The sequence below is a fragment of the Taudactylus pleione genome, unplaced genomic scaffold (assembly GCF_031769625.1).
Source record: "Taudactylus pleione unplaced genomic scaffold, aTauple2 ptg000587l, whole genome shotgun sequence".
Classification (NCBI taxonomy): domain Eukaryota; kingdom Metazoa; phylum Chordata; class Amphibia; order Anura; family Myobatrachidae; genus Taudactylus; species Taudactylus pleione.
Genome location: NW_028284989.1, coordinates 239,064 through 259,783, shown reverse-complemented (window position 1 = coordinate 259,783; position 20,720 = coordinate 239,064). Strand labels below are relative to the sequence as shown.

Genomic DNA, 20,720 nt, shown 5'->3' with positions numbered 1-20,720 from the left:
AATAGAAAGTGCAAATAACCATGATACAGCATTGAGAGTTCAGGACTTTATTTATAAAAGCACTAGTCAGAGACCAAAACAAGTGAATGTTTGTGTGCAAAAAAACAGGTTACCTAAAGGTAGACTACAGAGTTTGGAAAGCCAGAATGAATCCTCTAAAGAAACCAGATACAAAGCAAAAAGCAAAGAGTGCTATAAAGTAGCTGAATACTTCTAATGTTGAATGTGTTTTCAGTATAAACACAGGCGCAAAGATAAATGCTAGGTGTATTGACTCTACAAGTTATATGACAAATGATAATTTTTTTTTACTCCGTTACACCAAAATAATTCAAAAAGGATAGCTACAGCTATTGTTCAACTGGTAGAGGGGTGGTGAGGGTGAGGCCAATGTGAACATTGGAGACTGTTCTGTGCCTTTTAATACAAGTAATGAAGGTGGTGTCTGTCCTTCAGTGATGAAGTAGTGGTCTTATGCGAAGACTTCGAGATGCATTTTTTATTTAGTGTGGGTCTTGTTTATTGTAATGAAATGTATGTTGTAATGATGTAAATAATCCAGGCACTCATACAGTAATTGTCTCGTACTGTAAGTTTGCAAAATGGACATTGATTGTCAATCATTCTGCATCCAAATCTTCACTGTGATAGCCATGGCTAATCAAACTGGTTCATGTGCATTACAAAAAAAATTACTCAACTAGAACAAAAATATCAGGTGCCTCTGTTGAGATATGTTTGTTCAACTTTTTGAAATGTAATAAAAAAGAGCATGGAAAATTATTTAATAAATGTTTTTCTTTTGTTGTTTAGATCAGGTCTGAAAAATATAATGTAACACTTGGAAATGAATATGGAGCCCAGCAGTACAGAACTAGAAGCCAGGATGGCAAATATTTCAACTGCCACCATGTATTTCCCCTTTGTGCTCAGATAGCTCGGGATGAAAGAGACCCAGACACTGCAGAACACCAGCATGCTGAAGGTAATGTGCTGAGCTTCATTAAACAGGTCTGGCAGCTTCCGGGCAAAATAGGCTACAACAAAGCAAACAGATGCCAATAATGCATTGTATCCAATCACAATGTAAAATCCAGGGGCAAATCCTTCATTACATTTTAGTATAATCATGGATGGCTGAGACTTGGTGTCACAATCTGGGAATGGATGAGAATAAAGCATCCACACAGAACATATTATAATTTCTCCCAATGAACATAGAAGAACAATGTATCTTGGAACCTTGGATCCAACCCAGTTCTTTAATCGGCTCCCTGGTTTTATAGCATTAAATGCAGTAATAACAGTGATTGTTTTCCCAAGTATTGAAGAGATACTAACAGTAAATACATTACCAGAAGCAACCTGCCTTAGTAAGCATGTCACCTTCATAGGACGACCAATAAACAGTAATATGCAGAGGGGAGACAACATAAGAGAGACAAGTACAATATAACTAAGCTCTCGGTTATTGGCTTTTACTATAGGGCTGTCTTTGTATTTAATAAATATCCCCAAAATGAATGCTGTAATGATGGATAGAATGATGGCTGCTATGGCCAAAGCTAATCCTAGTGGTCCTTCATAGGACAAGAAGTCTATGGATCTCATGATGCACTTAGTCCTCTTCTCATTCGGCCACTGGTCATCAGGGCATTGAAGGCAGTTTTCCATGTCTAATAGAATTATAAATACAGATGTTAAAATTATCAATTTAAAATATAGTTTAAATAGCATAGTCATGTTACTAGATTATAATATGTCATGTCTGCAAACTAGGCAAAAGGTGAAGGGCACAATAACTGGCCAGGAGGGTTTATGGGACAAAACTCAGTTCTACAGGCACAGATTCTGTTATGAGCAGCTAGCTGAGCTGCTCAGGATTTTTTCAGTCAGTTCAGCCATAAAGTGTGATATTATTCTGCTCATTTTCCAACCATACACATTATTAATCCTGAGGAATTCTAGTTATTAGGATTTTTACAAGTAAGCTTTCCAAAATCTGATTCAGCAAGCAGTAGCCCCGCCCAGCTGCTAGTGTGCAGGTGACCTGTGCACAACCTAGTCTACTGGGCAGGTGAAGCTTCACTGTTTGGCTGGGTAGACACTAGGTGACCCACTAATACAATGCCCAATGGAACAATATATCAGGCGGTCGGTACAAACTGCATTATTCCGGTGAATAGCTGCCCGATATATATATATATCACATGCACCATTCACCTTCCTGGCATTGGCAGCTGGGTCAATCCATTGGCTATGCATGCACGGTTCATGGAACAACCCTGATGTTGATGCGCGGGAGTGCGCATAATGCATACACACTAGACGATCCGGACGATATGTTGGTCCAAATCAGCATATCATCTACTGTGTATTCAGCTTTAGTTTTGGAAGGTTAGTGATGGAACTATTTCACTCCCCTGCCTTTCAGCAGAGAATGGGGATGATTACTCCCCAAGCCCCTCAGCTGTTGCTAGGGGGCAATCCCTAGAACAAAGAAAGCAAATCTATGATTCAGTAGAACAGCTTTATTCTTCACTGTTTCAGACTTACTAGGAATACCCAATTTTCAGCTGGCTGCCATCCTCAATTTTTAGTCTCAAGAATTTTTGTAACAATTTTGTAAATAACTGTTCCCAGGGTATTTATAATTTTTTCCTTACAGTAGCTTTTCTTTATTTTCTTCCTATTGTAATTACAACTTTAAGTTGTCCAAAAGTTACCTTCACATAGAACTATCCACCCAAAGAGTTAAATTTTTTCTTAAATAATGCTTCTTGAATTATTTCCTCAAGAAACAAAATACAAAGTGGCTACATGTACTCTGAGGTAAACCTGTAAGTCTGTTGCAAAATGTATGCTATCTGCAACCAGGGCAGTAGAGACCCGACCCCTGGCCCCTTTACAATAGAATGCGTGGCCTAATTGTGAGCGTAGTCATGCCCCCTTTGAAAAAATAAAAATAATACAACTTGGGGAAAGAACTCTGTGAGCCCCTCAGCCTGGCGCAAATCCAGGGGGGGCACGGTCAGTGTGATCGCCCAAGCAGTCGTCTTGGTCTCCCGCTGCAGCCCATCACACAACATCATGTGCTGGGCTGCTAACAGTTAAGAGGGAGGGGGCGTGGTGTCAGATCTGGGCCCCTCCAACAAACCCAGGCCGGTGTAATTAGTACACACTCTCCTCTCCCTCCGGCGCTCCTGTCTGCAACCAGGTAAAGTTATGAAGAAGTAAATAAAGTTATTTCAAAGTGATATGTTCTCAAGTCCATTCTTCCAACATCTGTACTTTTAGTTCCCTACTACACCTCTTAATCACCTCCAAGAATTGAACTGATAATTACTGCAAATGCTCATGTTCACGGGCACTTTTACACCTAATCCAACAGTGCCCTGATAGATGAGCAGTCATGGACTTGCCTAACAGTACAAAAAACATGGCCCATTGTTAAAAGCAACTACACACTACCCCACATTCAGTTTTTATTAATAATACAAAATTGTTGAGTGATCACCTGATGCATTGGAGAAATATCCAGCTGAACACCGCACACAGTCGTAGCAACATGTGTGACTTCCCTTTATGACGGCTTTCCTGTACCCAGGTTCACATGGAGGAACACACAGCGATTGGGTGACCTTAAAATAGAAAAATGCTGAAGGAAATATAATATACTTTCAAAGACTATCACATACGGTGCATTACGTTTATGAAGCATCTGTGTCATGCATATTGTTGCTGTTTTGTATGCATCAGGTACGTTTTGTTAACTAATATTATATTATAGTTATACTATGTATTGACATTCATTATCACAATTTTACACTGGTGAATGGGCAGTTACTGTGCCATGCTATTATGCCTGCAGTTAACTGTGTATTGCAGAAATTAAAGTGAGGTATTCATATTAGAGAGGTATACAGATTAGACCCCCATGTTTTGGTTTTAAATTGTCATGTTTTGGTTTTGGCAAAACCACCTTCAAGTGTTTTGGTTTGGTTTGGTTTTGTTTTAAAAAAATTGATAAAAACTGCTAAAATCATGTAACTTGGACCTGTTTTTTTCCTATAGTATTATTAACATCAATAACATACATTTCCAGTCAATATTGACCACCGCACAGCACCTGAAATCACGAGGGAGATCCGTTTTTTACATCCGAGTTCCAAACTTGGCAAGAAGATCTCAGTCAGGACCCCAAAGTGTTCCGAGTGGAGACTAGGTTCGACTCGGAACCTCAAATTTTGACCTCAAAACTGAACCACTCATCTCTAATACAGAATCACCATTTGTCACTTGAGACTCCTGGGAAGAGTCAGGCTTACTAGGAAATATAAACTGAGGTGGTTTTAGGAATGACCTTTTCATGAAATATCACTGCCATGAAATAAAAGTAAATAGAATTTATTCAAGAACAAAAACTGTATGGGAAAGTTCCACATTAAATCTCAATAACACAAAGTTCATGACATGCACTAACAGGTGCAGGGGTATGCCCCTGTGAGAAACAAAGTTCGAAGTACACACTGAACTGGTGTGGGGTGAAACCCCGAGTCTGACACGAGGCTAGGGCCTCAGGATAGAATGGAGTTCAATAACAGGGTTGAGCCCTGTAGCGTGACGGAGGTCCGGAACAGGGTTGTGCCCTGAGATGTAACAAGATCCGGAACGAGGTTAAGCCTTGAGATGTAATGAAGACCTTGAACAGGGTTGAGCCCTGAGACGTGATGAGGGTCCGGTGCATGGTTGAGCCCTGAGACATGATGAGGGTCCGGAACATGGTTGAGCCCTGAGACGTGATGAGGGTCTGGTGCATGGTTGAGCCCTGAGACATGATGAGGGTCCGGAACATGGTTGAGCCCTGAGACGTGGTGGAGATCTGGAACAGGGTTGAGCCCTGCGGTAAGAAGAAGATCCGGAGCAGGGTTGAGCACTGCGGCAGAATGAAGGTCCGGAGCAGGGTTGAGCCCTGCGATGTGATGAAGGTCCGGAGCAGGGTTGAGCCCTGTGACGTGATGAAGGTCCGGAGCAGTGTTGAGCCCTGCGGCAAAATGAAGGTCCGGGGCAGGGTTGAGCCCTGTGGCATAATGGGATTCCGGTAAGGATAGACTGTAACGGTGCAGTTGACAACTGTAGAAGAAGTAACCCCAGTGTCCTTATGAGTCAATAATAACAAGTAAACCAAATGGTGTAGCGTAGAATGGAATAGTAGTAATAGAGCAGGATAACAATGGAAAGACAATGGCAATGCTGAGCTCTGTAGTGCAGCTGATAACCTGTATCAGAACTTGAACCAGAACACGAGCAGGAATGTAGCGAGGTCCACAGCATACACCAGGCACAGCGGGGCCCCTCCTCCCTGTTCTCAACTGTGCCAGTGGGGTATGGGCAGCCTGCGGGGGAATACTGAAATGAAGAGAAAAACAGCAAACAAGTGGCAGTATCACGCTGGGCATTGAGTTCCCATTGGGGGAATAGAACGCTTCGGTGATACACTATCTGACACTAAGGGGTAGCTCCTTGGGCACTGCTTTATTTATGTATAGCACCTAGGATCTGACTTTTATCTCATTTGAATCATTGTTATTAGTCAATAGAGCAGATTGTATTATATATTCTGACCATTTAACTTAAATTGACAGAATACATGTGCTAGAGTGAGATTCCACAGGGTGCACAGCTTATTACCGCAATTACTGCCCCAAGCAGCTATCACTGGAGTGGGGACACCTATGGGAAGCTCCATTCTCAGCTATGCTCCTACTTTGCAAATATACATTGCACCTATATTAATGTGAGTACTACTAATCATGTTCCACCATTTTTATTATTCCAGGTCTACTAATACAGTATTTTTTAAAAGACCTTTCAAATAACACGTTGTGATCATGCCTACGAACACCTCATTACTTTATATAGCAAAGCAGTGACTTTTTTTTAAACTCATACCTGCCAATAAAAAAAGGAGAAGAGAGGGATGGTGACAGAAGCCAATAAGAAAAGGAGAGGAGAGAGGTAGTGACAGAAGCCAATAAGAAAAGGAGAGGAGAGAGGTAGTGACAGAAGCCAATAAGAAAAGTAGAGGGGAGGGACAAAGAGTTGATCAGAGAGGGGTGGTGACAGAAGCCAAAAAGAAGGAGTGGACAGGGGCAAAGAGCCGATCCCATGGTAGAGAGGGGAGGGAATTAAAGAGGTGAGAAGTGGATGTAATCAATCTGACAGGAAAGAGGAGGTGACAGAAGATGATCACAGAGGAGGGAGGGCTGGACGGGAGACAATCTGGGCAGTTTGAGGGAGCATGAAATGTAGAAACTGATCTCAGATCTGTAACTTATTTAAGATATAGAGCAAACAAACTGAGATAAAACTAACAGGCGTCTGTCATACTGTGCAGTGCCCATTAGTTCCAGAACCCTGGATGGCGCCCTCTGTCCATTTTGGCGCCCGGAGCTCATGCTCCACTGGAACCACCCTCGCTACTCCCCTGGCAGGAGTCCAAGGAAAACCTGAAAGTAACGTTGTACAGACAATGAGGCATAGTTAGTAACAGGCTTTATACTAGAGGTCTGTTATCCATAGGAAGTTCAGAACATGTGATCCAAATAGAATCAGGTTTGGAGTAATAAGCAATCAAGAAATCCAAGAACCTGACAACACCTAAGAAACAGATGATCACTTTAACTCTCTGCACACTGCATGTGATGAACGCCAGCAACCAGGATAGATCCTCCAATGACCACAATGGAACTTCGGCAAGTGTAGCTTATCTTTATGTACTGAAATAGTCAAAGTCCCGACACCATTAAATCAAATATTAAGCTAGAATACATATTGAGTCTCTAGAAAATATTTTTTTAGCACTCCGTTTCATTTAGTAATTTATTCTGCTGCATTCAGAAAATGGGGATGGTGCACAATTGGCCACATATTGTGACCCAAACTGCAGGTGCCATTTGTTTTATTTTAAAAAGTTGCAATTGGATGCATATGCAAACAGGAACTATGGCCCTCATTCAGAGCCGTACGCTCTGAGCAGAGCGCACGCTCTGAATGAGGGCCGGGCTCCATTTTCATGGAGCGTCCTCCTGGACGCTCGTATAGCTGTGGGTCACCACCCACAGGCTATACGAGCGTGCATTTGGATGGCCGCGATGGTCGTGACCATCGCGACCATCGAAATTGCGAGCCGGAGCCTGCGGTTGAGGTTTTCAACCGCAAACTCCGGAGTGATTTTGGCTCTATCAGAGCCAAAATCACTCCCACTGACATCACGAGTGATGTCAGTGGGCCGGCTTCTGACGGGAGGCGTTCCCGTGGGAATGCCCCCGTCAGGGAGGCACGCCCCTGGCACGCCCACCAAAGGGGGTGTGCTGTCAATCAACATTGACAGCACGCCCCCTTTGATCGGACACAACAAGCGAAGGAAAGTCCTTCGCTCGTCGTGTCTGGCGCATGCGCACGACGGAGCTCCCTCCATCGTGCGCATGCTCAGTGCAGACCATCGACCCACTTGCGAGCGGACAGCCGCTCGCGAGTGAGTCTGAATCAGGCCCTATGTTACCAAGGTTGGTAACAGTAGCATACTATAGGCAATTGATACTTGGCCTAAATAAAACTTTTGAAAACCGGGACACATACAATACAAGTTGTTGATCTTCAGTCTGTCAGCAGTCTGTATGTCGACAACATTATTTTGACGTGACAAGGCCATCACTGTTGTAATGTTGTAATTCAATCAGACCTGCAGTCATAGGCATGTGCAGAAACACTTCCCCCTCCACCAGATCATGGACTTCCCTGTCCCCCCTCCCTCAGAGACATACACTACTCACCTTGACTCACTTAGCCACCCAGGTGAATAGTCTATGTCACGCGGGAGTGGGTTTCTAAAGCATTCCAGCCATCTACCAATAAAAATAGCTGTAACCGCGAAATCGGTATGAAATACCATTGGCCGCAAGACCGGCAGTTCGATTCCCGGCAGCGGCAGCCCGACAGCTCAACAGATCCCGGCAGTGGCAGGCCGACAGCGCTGGAAATCCCAAACGTCTTGAGGTAAGTAAAAACTAACCTAACCTACCCCCCTAACCCTCCCTTAGGGGTGCCTAACCTTAAACTCCCCCCCAAGTGCCTAACCCTAATCCCCCCTCTAAGTGCCTAACACTAACCCTCCTCTTCCCCGCTGCCTAAACCTAAACCTCCTGGGGGGGTGCCCTAAACCTAACCCTCCCCCCCGTGGCTGTCCGCTCACGACGCCTGGCATCCCTTCGATCGGGATGCCAGGCGCCGGTCTCCCGGTGTCGGAAAAATTACAGGTATCTAGATTTAGACACCTGTCATTTAACCCTCGCCAGGATAAAGCAGTTGGGAAGCCGGCTGTCGTGATCACGTCAGCCGGTTTCCCGATTGCATCCCGTAACCGCAGCTCTTTGGCCTAAATATTTGCACAACAAAAAAAAAGTGGTACGTGATTACCTTTTCAAAACCTTTCATTCTAAATAAAAGTTAATTTAAAAAAAAATATCAATCTCAAGTTAAATGATTTGTATTAAGTTATATCTTCTGTGATCATTTATATGACTAAAATACAGTATGTTCTTTGTCATACTTGTCCAGGATATTTTTGTTTACCCTGGCAACCTTTACTAAACATCAGTAAAAATAGAATCAGAAATAGGAAATATATAAAACTGCACTGGTTAGTTATTTATTTTAAAATAATGCCATATTTTTCTGGAGGGTTTCTCATCACTCTCCAATTTGCCACAAAATAAAAAGATGCATCAAATACTTTTGATTTTCAAAATGTTGAAATCACATGCCGAAAATTTGTTATTTTACATCATATGTGACCAAATAATTTGTTAGCTATACATATATATTTGTAATCATGTGCATTAGAGATTTTTTTGGGAAAGACAATAGTAATTGTAATCCAATATTCATGATCTCCCACTAAAATTTGTATTTAAAAAGTTGATGGGCTCAGAATAGCATGCTCGTGGCTCTTTGATAATAGTTTGTGACATTTTTATCACATTTCACCAGCTAGCCAAATTGACACTTCAACGTAGCCTGATATATGTATATAACCAATTAATGTCAATTATTGACCATGAATATCTGTTTACCTGTAAATAATGGGGGTTTTAAATAAAGAATAAACCAAAAATTTGGTATATATGTTTGTGTGTATTTTTTAAATATGTATTTTATTATAAAAAATCATATAGAGATGCTCAAGTTGATATTTATTACACATAGACAAAGGTCTGATATTTGTATATACAGCATATACCTAATAAAATGAACAAGAACCTGTTTCAACCTCTACCCATGTATAACATAACATGGCTATGTGGTCATTCAATTATTCCAATAATGATAAATGAAAACTACTTTAATATTTTAATGATTTTATTAAATCAAGAAAATGGTCACTGCCTCGGATTCTTAGGATGAGGGTCTTCCTCCTCCTCATCTTCTCTTTCACTTCTACTTGATGAAGGTCTCAGAACATGTTGTTGTCTGCACCGTGTTAGGTCTAGGGGTGTGTGGGTATGTGACAAGCTTTGTTGAGGAGATGGAAGTTGAATTGGTGCAACCTGTGGAATCTTTCTTGGTTTTGAAGAAATTTTGCCCAGTTACAAATTTATTAATAGTTCCTGATTATAGGAGATTAATGTGCACGATAGTGCTTATTTTTAACACAGGAGTCACATTTCCTGCTGCAATCAGAACTCACCAGACCTGTCATTTGTTTTATGTTTCATGCCTTTATTCATCCACAATATACATAATTCACCTATTGCATATGTCTAATGTCCATGGCAGATACCGTTTTTCTGCCTCACCCAGTATTTAACAACTGATTCTGTGAATAAAGGCATGAAACATAAAACAAATGACAGGTCTGGTGAGTTCTGATTGCAGCAGGAAATGTGACTCCTGTGTTAAAAATAAGCACTATCGTGCAATGTACAAATAAATGGTAATAATTGTACACTTGGTAGTAGGCAAAAAAGTACAGGATATCATACCCGGTGGGTGATGGGGAGCCAGCGGGTGTTGAATTGCAGGGTGCCCGGGTTGCCCTGCAAGGCTCCTTACGCTTTATTCAAACGGAAATCAGATCCTGTTGAAACAGTCCAGAGTCCTTGCCTTTATTCATCCACAATATACATAATTCACCTATTGCATATGTCTAATGTCCATGGCAGATACCGTTTTTCTGCCTCACCCAGTATTTAACAACTGATTCTGTGAATTCTCATCCCTTTTGAATCTACAGCACATTTTTACTGTATGCATTTATATTCCATGCATCACCTTGTATTCATGAATAAATTTTATTTTATGTCTACACTGACCTATGTCATCTATACGGTCGACTCCGTCACAACATTTATGTTGAGGAGCGCCTAAATACATGGTAATACCTACCTTTAGGCACACAATTCAGACTTTGGTTTTCACTAGGGAAAACCCATTACCATTCACGGCCCACTTACCCTCAACAGGAGCGCCCGGTTTCACCAACACACCACAAAATGTGTCAGTTTGTCTCACTTCGACACTGGTTCTTGGGTAAACAAGTGATCTGAGTATGTAGACAACAGCATAATTGACATAAGTGCAGGGGGTGCAGCTGCCATGGGCCACACGGCAGATGTGGGCCCACCTTCACGAACAAAGTTTTTAATGTTTTATTTAAAAAAAATCATAGTTCAATATTACATAGGGGTCATTACTATATTTTGACATGAGGACCACAAATGTCTAGTTAGGCTTGTGTGTGCAGAGGATTACTTTAACACATGTTACACATGTATACAAACACTTAAAATATTTTTACATATATGATTATTTACACTCACCTGACTGTATATGGGCATCTGAGTTGTTGACATTGATGCTGCAGACATATTCTAGTGTTATGATCCCTCATACTCCATCATGAGGGGTAAATGACCACCAATCTGGAGTGAAGTCTTACACTCCTTGGCCAGAATTTCTTTGACTTTGTGCATAATATCTGGGAAGCATTTTTTAGCATGGCTCAATATTCTGCTTTATATGTCCAATGCATGCATAGTCTGCACCACTGTTTGCCAGATTTGGTTTTTCCTTTACACAGAGGTTTTTGCAGCCAGTCTCCCAAACAGCACCTTATAAGGTGTTCATCAGGGCTACATTCTCATTAGAGATGTGCGGTCCAGGTCTCAAAGAACTGACAACAATTGAATTCAAAGGTTCCAAGTTGAACCGAGTCTGAGTTTGGAATCACTTTGGGGTACCGTGTCAAACCAAGTTCCAGTTTGGATCTTCCAGTGGTTCAGAACTTGGGTTTAAACTAGGAACTCAGGTTTTGGATTGCATGCTAACAGGTCAAAATTATGTCATTTTAGCTGTTAATTTATTTAATTATTAAAAAAAAAAAAATACAGATCCAAAACCAAAACACATGAGGGTGGTTTCGCAAAACCAAACACAAAGATTATTCCAAATCCAAAACCAAAACATGGGGGTCGGCGCATGTCTCTAATTCTCTTAAAAATGAAAGCTAATATTTTGCCCTGAATTTATCTTGTTGAGTTGACTTTTCCTCTTCAGAGTCCAACTCCACCTCTTGTGCTTTCTTTCCTACCTCACGCTCCCTCTCCACCTCCCTACTTCTTCTCCTCTCTCCCTCCAAAATATAAAAAGAACACAAAGGACAGGCAAGACAAACACAGAAAAATAAACCTACTGTAAACTAACAAACACACTACATTCCACACAAGCACATCACAGGCACACACAAATAAATACTGACACGACAAAAATAATAATGAAGCACAAATCAAAAAATAGGACATGATACATGAGTACAATAAAAAAAGACAAGACAACTTTCAGCAATAAATTTTTACTCGCAAGTAACTCCTCCAAAATGCAAAATCCTGTTGACAACAATTACCAACCACCTCACTACACACTTATTAACGTGTCAGCGTGGGTATATTTCATAAGGGGTTTATCGTGCCTAAAAAGGCATGTGCTTGTTTAAAGTAACAGAAAAGCAATTGTAAATTTTTGTCAGTATTTGGTCAGTCTCCATGGGATGTTTATTGATTTCTGTTGAAATTACAGTTCAATTTGATGGCGGATTCTATCGCAAATGCAAAATCTGATGGGCTTTTAGACAAGAACAAACGATGAACATTGCTGACAGATTTCTATTAACGCTGAAATCTGTTAGTAAATACTTTTTGTTTTACTCTGTAATCCACTGGTGGTTTGCGAATGAAATCACAATTGATGCTTGGTCTATTTAGCCCTTAGTCATAGATGGGCATTTTTAGGGAGGTGATTTGTCACAAAAGGCTACAAATGTAAATAGAATTTAAATAGGAGGGAATTCTCTTATACTGCCTATTACAGGGAAGTGGAGGTATTTATTTGCCCTATTGAATTAACAAGTTATTAACAAGCTATTATCCAATAAAGTAAATGTGAATGGGTTATCCAATCCAAACAATAAAATCACAAAGTTAATTGAACCAAAGTTAATTGAGCCAACATTTAAGAAATTCATACAATTCTATAATTATTTAGCAAACAAAGTCTGCATCTAAACACGCAGAATTATGATTCTAAAAAGTGATGTGATAACAATATCAATTTAATAAAACGCCAAACTACAAAATATAAGTATAATCATTCTTGAAATTTTAAAATGACAACAATAAATTAATACAATACACATATTCTAAATTAAAGTTAAGGATAGGCAAAGCAAATGTTTCCAGAGATAACTATATGGTTTATTATATTTTTGTAAATCAATTTTGGATTATTGCTGCTTCCTCTATATTTATTTTAAAATGACTGTAGAGACATGAAGTTACTTGTTCATTATGTTAATGTACCTGGTCTAGTTCAGTTCCCCACATTAACTGTCTGTTGATCATGATCTGTTGGTTGGAATAATTTGAGGAATAGAATACACCAATATTTCTCATGCTGCCTCTTCCATCAGGAAACCTGCTCCATTTGAGAATGTCAATATGTCCTAGAGCTTCTCCGTGTTCATTGAAATATATCTCATCTTTGGAGGTTGTCTGGAAATGAACTTTCTTTAAATAATGGTTTAACTGTAAAATGAGAAGAACATCTGTTACATCACATGATAGTTTGATTAAGTCCATTTAGCCCAATAAACCTTTACAAAGAGATATAATGAATTGCATAGCCATATGAATGGACATTAATATAGTATATCAACATTAAACAAAATACAGCATTTGATGTACCTGAAATGTTTGTACTCAAAGGATTATTCTGTAAAAAATAAAGTATTAATTAATACAAACATTTACTTACAAAGCCCTCAACAATGCCATCCTGTCATACATTTCAAACCTCATCTCAAAATATTTCCCTCTTAAATTTACCTCTGACCTGCATTTCATCTCATCTCTGGTAACCAGTTCTCACTCCCACTTACAGATGTAATCTTTCACTGTGGCTTCAGTTGCACCAAATATACCTTTTTGGTGCGCAAGCCCCTCTTAGCGCACCAAGTGTCTTTATCGCACAACATGTGCATCTTATTCGTATAAATAAAACATCTGGAAGCCACAAAACTACCATGCCAGATTACACTGATCAATTTAATGTGTGACATTTCTACATCTGTGTGTGACTGAGACTAAACTTATGTAAAAAGGGTCACAGCCTAGCATTTCTAGTATACAATGAGTGGCTTTTTGCTGATCCTGCAATGTGTAGAAGATGAAAAATTTAAAGAAAAATGTGGTACGCTACTCCTGTCTGAGCTTCACAGCCGTGCCGGTCGTCTCACACCCTATAGCATATACTGGTAACTGTATGAGGGCACATCTGTACAAGACTTCTCCGAAGCATCTGTCCATGTATGAAATGGATAGCCTCACCCAATCAGACTCCCCAACAGCTTTTAAATAGTTGAACCCTCTCTGAAAACCCATATCTTTGTTAGTGCTTACCTTGCTTCCACTTATGCAATGCACAGTTGTCCCCTTTCACAGCTGTCCCAAACTCCACTCTGAGCCCTGCTCACTCCTCTTTCTTACTGTTGTGTCCATGTGAGACCATGCATAATCTGAGTAACCCTGAGTTTACTCAGACTGCCCCATGCAGCTCCTTAGTCAAGGTCAGGAAGTCTGCACCAGAAGACGAAAACCCTGGCCTCGCCACTCCAAAAATGGGGGCAACATGCCCCCATTTTATGGAATGGTGGCTGGCCCTACCCACTCCCCACCCCCAAATGGATGCAGCCTGTCAATTTTGAGGGAGCTGCAACAGATCTTGTGGAGTAAGACCTGCACATGTGCAGTTCAGGTTCTGTGCATACGCAGGTTTGTCTTAATCTGAGTAGTACGCAAACCATCAGGTCTACGCTTTACTCTGAATCAGTCCAAAAACAATAAATTAATTCAAATACAGATTATTTAAATAAAATATTTTAAAAACTTCTATGAAAACAGAAAACCATAAATAAAAAAGGTAAAAAAAAGTCACTTTGGGAAGAAAGAACTATAAATGACTCACAGAAAGTTTAGCTAACAGACTGAGAAGCAAATTTTGGCAGTAGGGCAGTATAAAAAGCGATACTGTAAAAGTGAATTCTACAGTATTTTACACAGAGAAGAACCTGATGCTATTTTTACATGTTCATAGCATCATACATTTACCTTCCAGTGTATAGATTCAAGAAGATATCCTTGTTCCTTAAGAACCCTTACATCACGTACTTCATAAAGCATATTATGCAAAGCATGTGCCAGAGCATATACTGCAACATATATACTGTAGGTGTTACGGAAGCTGTTCACATTATAAAAAGAAGTGTCATAACTGCTCAAGGTATCATTATCCATACAAAGTCGAAATGAGCGACTATCAGACAAATCACTGGATCGAATGCAACCAAAAATAATGTACCACAGAACTGCTGTTAAGTCATCATCTGGGAATTTCAGAGTGTTTGCACTGTACATAAATTCCTTTAAGCCAGGAATGTTCCCTTCATGGGCCATTAAATGCAGCGAGCCATTAAAAATTTGGTCCACTACTGCAAGATAATTAAGCATAAACATATCCATTGTTGATGCAATAATCCACGTTTTTTTAGATTTTAAAATGGGGGAAAGAGTTAGAGAAATGTGCAATAAAAAAACTGGATCACTGTAGACAATAATCACATTGACAGATGAAATTTTTATTTTCTCCAGGGCTGTGTAAAAGCTGATTATATTTTCTAAAGAGAACAGAGCAAAATATGCCACACAGCCACCATTTTTGGTTATTTCATTGCTAAGTGCACTAGCAGAACTCATGTTGCTTTCATCTGTTAAGGCCAAAATCCCTACCCAGGACCAACCAAACTTTTTGAGCAGGTGAATGATGGCATCCCATCGTACTATTTCACTGGCGGCAGTTCTGTAGAAGGTGGGATTTTTTTTTCTGTCACTTAAGATTAGATCTGTAACTCCATAGCTAATCTGGAAAAACAATACATCAATACATAGGTAAACTTCATTAACACTGTGGCTATGCTTTTTAGCTATTAGTGGCGGAGGGAGTTCAATGTGCCAAAATTTACTGTGTTATCCCTTTGCCTAACCCAGCATTACATTCACAATTGCATATTAGTCATATTATATAATTCTAGCAATAACCTAAAATATACATTTTAATAAGTACATTTGTTAAAAAAAAAACTGTTATTAACATCAACTTCTACTTTCTCATGTAGTGAAAAATATAATATATGGTAACATAAATTAATATTTGTAGATTAGTCAATAATATTTTAAAAAAAGATCCATGTGTCTACTCTAATATAGGCCAATTTCTTAAGTCCTATCCACTTTTCTCTTATTGCTAGATAGTGTTAATTTTGTTATGTTTGAAGAGTTTGTATCCACTTTTCACATAGACTAAAGAAGTTGACCAATATTGGAGTAGGAGATGTGTTTTATATAATACTGACTAATCAATTAATATTAATTTATGTTTTCTGTTTTTTTTACTACATGAAAAGGTTTATGCTGATATTTGATTGTTTAAGTATGTCTTACATTTACATTTATGATTAATATTATTATAAGCTCTATATGATATGACATGAAATTCTAAAATGAAATTGCGAATATAGCAGTAGGTGACACATACTTTTTTAATATATGGATTTGGTGGCACCTTTGCAGCTCTTGTGATTAAAACTACCTTATATAAACACATATATGTGTTAACTTGCTGTATACTACAAAAAGCTAATATATGACAACCTAAATGCATTTATTAATGATGTTTTGTATTTGTTTTGCTTGTACTGTAAAATAAAAAGTGAAAAAATAAATTAAACTCCCTGATTGCTTTAAAATTTTTATTAGACCTCTAAACTGCTTAATTATTTTTCTATATATAGTCTAATAAAATCATTGGTAATAATAATAATAATAATACTCAACAATATCCAAATGCCATAGAAATCATGTCAATAAAATGAACATAAATTGGAAAGTATTATCTTAATTCAAATCTGTGATCAGATTTATTAAAATGATAGCTTCCCAAAAAGGAGCAGAAAACCTTATAAAGGATGTCGCAAGATTTGAAACCATAGACATTCAGTTTAATATAATAAAACCAAATAATGTATAAAAATGTATGTATAACAATGCAAACAATACATTTGTATCAAAAATACAAATAACACACAATAATATACAGTCACAAATACAAATGTCAAGTCTTTTTTTTTTTTTAGATCTAGTACTCTTTATTAGTATGTAAATGGAAGGATCACCCCTGCTGTACATGTTGTGGTGATCCTCTGATGACTGTCAAAAGATTTTGCTATTAAAAAAAATATAAATACACCATAACACCATATGTAAGTCTCTAGGACTAATTCTTAGTGGATTTGCGCTGTTGATAAATAATTTACAGACAGTTAAACTTGAGCAAGTATGGCACAAACATTGATCTACTTCGTATTTAATCTGATAGGAACCTATCAATACAATCTATTTCTACCAGACATTTTTCTGCATCTGCTTTTTCAACTTATTCTCAATAATTTAATACTATAAGCTGTGTCAAATAAAATACCGGAATTAAAATGTTTTTTTTTACTTTGATAAATCCATTTTCACAAATAAAAATGCCAGAAAAAAGCAGCATGTCAAAAATAAGTATTTTTTCAGATATGTAACAAAGTTTAATTTCTATACATAGTGTAAATTGGAATTTTCCATCTTAAAAAACTTACCTGGGGAAAACTGTAAACCCCAGCAATCTCTGACATGACATAACTTGAAGATGATAATAAATGTCCAACAAATCCAACAAGTCTCCCCTTTTTATTGCAGGAATAGTTGGGTATAAATGATCTCCTTCCAGTTACAAGGCTCAGGGTGTTTGCTAATGCCCGTCGCTCACAGGAGCAGGAGTCATAAATGTGAAACCCTAGCGACACATTGGGCAAGAGATTCATATTTTGGTTGATTTCTTTGATGGCATAAAAAACAGCCAGGTGGTGACGATAATGCCTGAGAGATGGTCTATAAATAAAAAAATGCAACGTAAATGTACATTTCAAATTGTCCATTTTTTATATTAAATTAACTCTAAAATGTATAATGGATCAATTAGTTAGCTCCTATATTTCTTCTCAATAAATGGTAATGGACAGTGCAAACTGGAAGTTATAAACACAAAAGAATCCTGTGCCTAGCCAAGGTACAGTACAACCTGCCAAAATATAAAGAGCACTAGGGTTCTTTCTATTATTGCTCTCTTAATAAGATTAAACATGGATTTTGCTTTATAATAAAATAATAATAATAATAGTAGTAATAATACTATTGTCACCAATAAAAAAAGTATTCATGTACTGTCTTCTTATTTGTTACATAATGATTGCCCTCATTTATAAGGTGATTGTGATTCCTCCTCTTCTGATTTGCCAGAGATATGCAAAGATTTTGTGGATTTTTTTTGCAGTGGTTTTTACCGTTTGTAATCCGCCAGACATCACCGGCAGTTTGAGAGAGTTAATGTCCAAACTGCTAATTGGAGGTCAAAATATCCAGCAATGTGTGGCAGTTAAAGGCCCTCATCAAAAACTACCATTTAGTAAATTTTTACTTTTGTATTTATTCCTAATCTGAATTTTACACTTGGACCAGCAAAACAACTAGTTCTAACAGCTCCATATTTTATTTTTAATAGAAGTGGACTTATATGTTTTCTCTACTGAGCATCATAATTATAAAGTAACCACAAGATACAGGTCAAATTTCCAAAACTATTGTTTCTTTGCCATCTGTTCAAGGTATTTTTGCTCTCTGAATATATGTAATCAAATGAGTTACTTAACAAGTAGCTAATTTTCCTCACACACTACTTACTCATAACAGAAGACTGGAGAGGGCTCCTGTTTTAAATTTACAGGTATATTACTTTTTCTCTGGAATATCTGTAAAACAACTCCAATGTTATAATCTCCTTCACGTAGAAAACCTGCAGCACTTTTCTCTTTTAGCATGCAGCTGGATAACAAGGTGTGGCCAGCAAAAACAGGAAGTGTGAGAATGAAAGTTATCATTGTAGCCTTTATAATGTATAATTGATTAAAATAAATTAACAACTGAACCAATCTCTGGAATTTTTGTAGAGGTAAATATTTCAGTTCCATGATCTGACTGTAGGTGCTTTAGTATGGAACACATCAAAATTCTATAAAAAACAAAAAACAAAAACAAGCAATATTTCACAACAACAATTATAGGTTCTGATAATGGGAAAGAAAATAAAAATAAATATAAAAATACATTTAACATAAACAAAGCTATCACTAAACATTATAGAACAATGTCCAGCTGTAATTATTTTTATCCGTACATTAAAATGATTTGTATTATCAAATATGGTTATATCAATGTTGATTTTATTTTTAAACAGTTGGGAAATTACCCATATAGTATAAGAAGAAGAACATTTGTTATGGAAGGTTTTCTTTGTATGTGTGTCCCTGTTCAGTATGGAGCATAAAAGTAGCTTTATTTATTTTAATTTTATAACAGAACCTAAGTATAATTGCCATTCTATCTAGGAGAGTTATTAGCTGTTTTTACAGTATGCATACCTTTTATATAATGAATATAATGTTATGACTTTCTAAATTGATGTTCTAAAGAGATTTAGAAATAACAATTATTTATTCTGAATATTTGTTTAATATTCTGTCATTCAGGTTGCATTTAGCATCCAGTTTTACAAGCATTGATTCAAATTTTTTAACATTTCTCCTTATTTATATGTTTGCTGGACACCTTGCATCTTGTTGAATATTCACATACATTCGTATTCTAGAAACAATAGCCACACTAATTGTATTTGCTTTTAAGAATAATGTATTTTTATGATTTAGGGGAGATGTATCAAACTGACTATAGAGATAACGTGGAGAAATTGACTGTAGCAACCAGTCACCTTGTAGCTACTGTATTGTTAATCTAGCACAGTCTATAAAATGACAGAAGCGGATTGGTTGCTATGGACCTCTTTAGAATATTTCATACATTTCTCCTTAATACATGATAGCAATATTTATCTTTTAGAACCTGACATTAGATATTTTATAATTTTGAATCTGCTAAATATGTCTAATGTGTATAAGAGCCTCTAGCCTTTGTGATCCTAATATTCAATTTATACTGTATATTTGTTATTACAGTACCTGAATGTAAAGTTAACCCAATGTTTCTGTATGGCTCAATATTGAACACAAACTTGGCATTATTAAAGTTTAAGCAGCATGATACAGTATCTCTGTAGAAAGTGCAGTACAGTAAAATTTGCAGTAAGGTTAAAAAAAGATTACTTCCTTAAGTAGGATAAACCATGGAAGACCTTTGTAGAGAACAACTTGCTGCAAACTCTCTATAATAAATAAGTACATATGATTTTTATCTTTGTTTTTCAATTTAAATGTTCTTTTGAGGAGTTTTGTTTATTAAGTATATTACACTGTTATACATTTCTTCTTCTCTCTTATTTCATATAGGTATGAGTTAGCTCAATAGACATGCTTAATGGTTGCAGACTGCAAGCCAGGAATAAGCTGATAGCAAATGTTATGTATAGTCCCACTAATTGAGTTCTTGAAACTTTGACTTAATTGAGTTTTACTTTATGCACATTTCTAATAGGTGATTTTGTATTTAATATTGAATATTATTTAGACTTTATTAGATTTTTGAAGACTGATTAATTTAATATTTCTCATAATTTGTTTGCACTGTGGTATTAATATGCTTTTACATATGCTGACCGCTCACTGTATTCTTAAGTAATGTTTTTGCAAATAAAATTATTTACAAAAGTGAAAATTATATAATAATAAAAAAAATTCCCCATGGAGGGTTAGATATAAAAATTATATACAAAAAAATAAAATAATTGTTGAAATAAACTAAAATAAAGAAATGAACAAACACACTTATAGTTTATGTAAACCCTGATAATAACAGTACAGTCTATAATAAAGAACACTTATCGTATTATGTTTCCCTTTTAACATTCAAAGTTGTGGAATAAATGTAATATTATTAGTATAACTTATAAAATTCGCTGGGTAGATTATTAAGTAAAAAAGTTTTTTAAAAAGTGTTTAATTTACC

At 37.4% G+C, this 20,720-nt stretch overlaps 1 protein-coding gene across 1 annotated transcript in view; it reads right to left on the bottom strand.

Annotated features, from left to right (window-relative positions):
* Positions 1–780: 780 nt before the first annotated feature.
* The window catches only part of LOC148481231 (vomeronasal type-2 receptor 26-like), a 45,306-nt gene continuing 25,366 nt past the window's right edge, over positions 781–20,720 (bottom strand). The window contains exons 3-7 of the mRNA XM_088453796.1: positions 18,447–18,587; positions 17,306–17,597; positions 12,915–13,139; positions 3,518–3,641; positions 781–1,676 (exon numbers count right to left, since the gene is read on the bottom strand). Coding sequence (XP_088309922.1) covers positions 781–1,676; positions 3,518–3,641; positions 12,915–13,139; positions 17,306–17,597; positions 18,447–18,587 — 1,678 coding nt within the window. The remainder of the gene's footprint in view (positions 1,677–3,517; positions 3,642–12,914; positions 13,140–17,305; positions 17,598–18,446; positions 18,588–20,720) is intronic.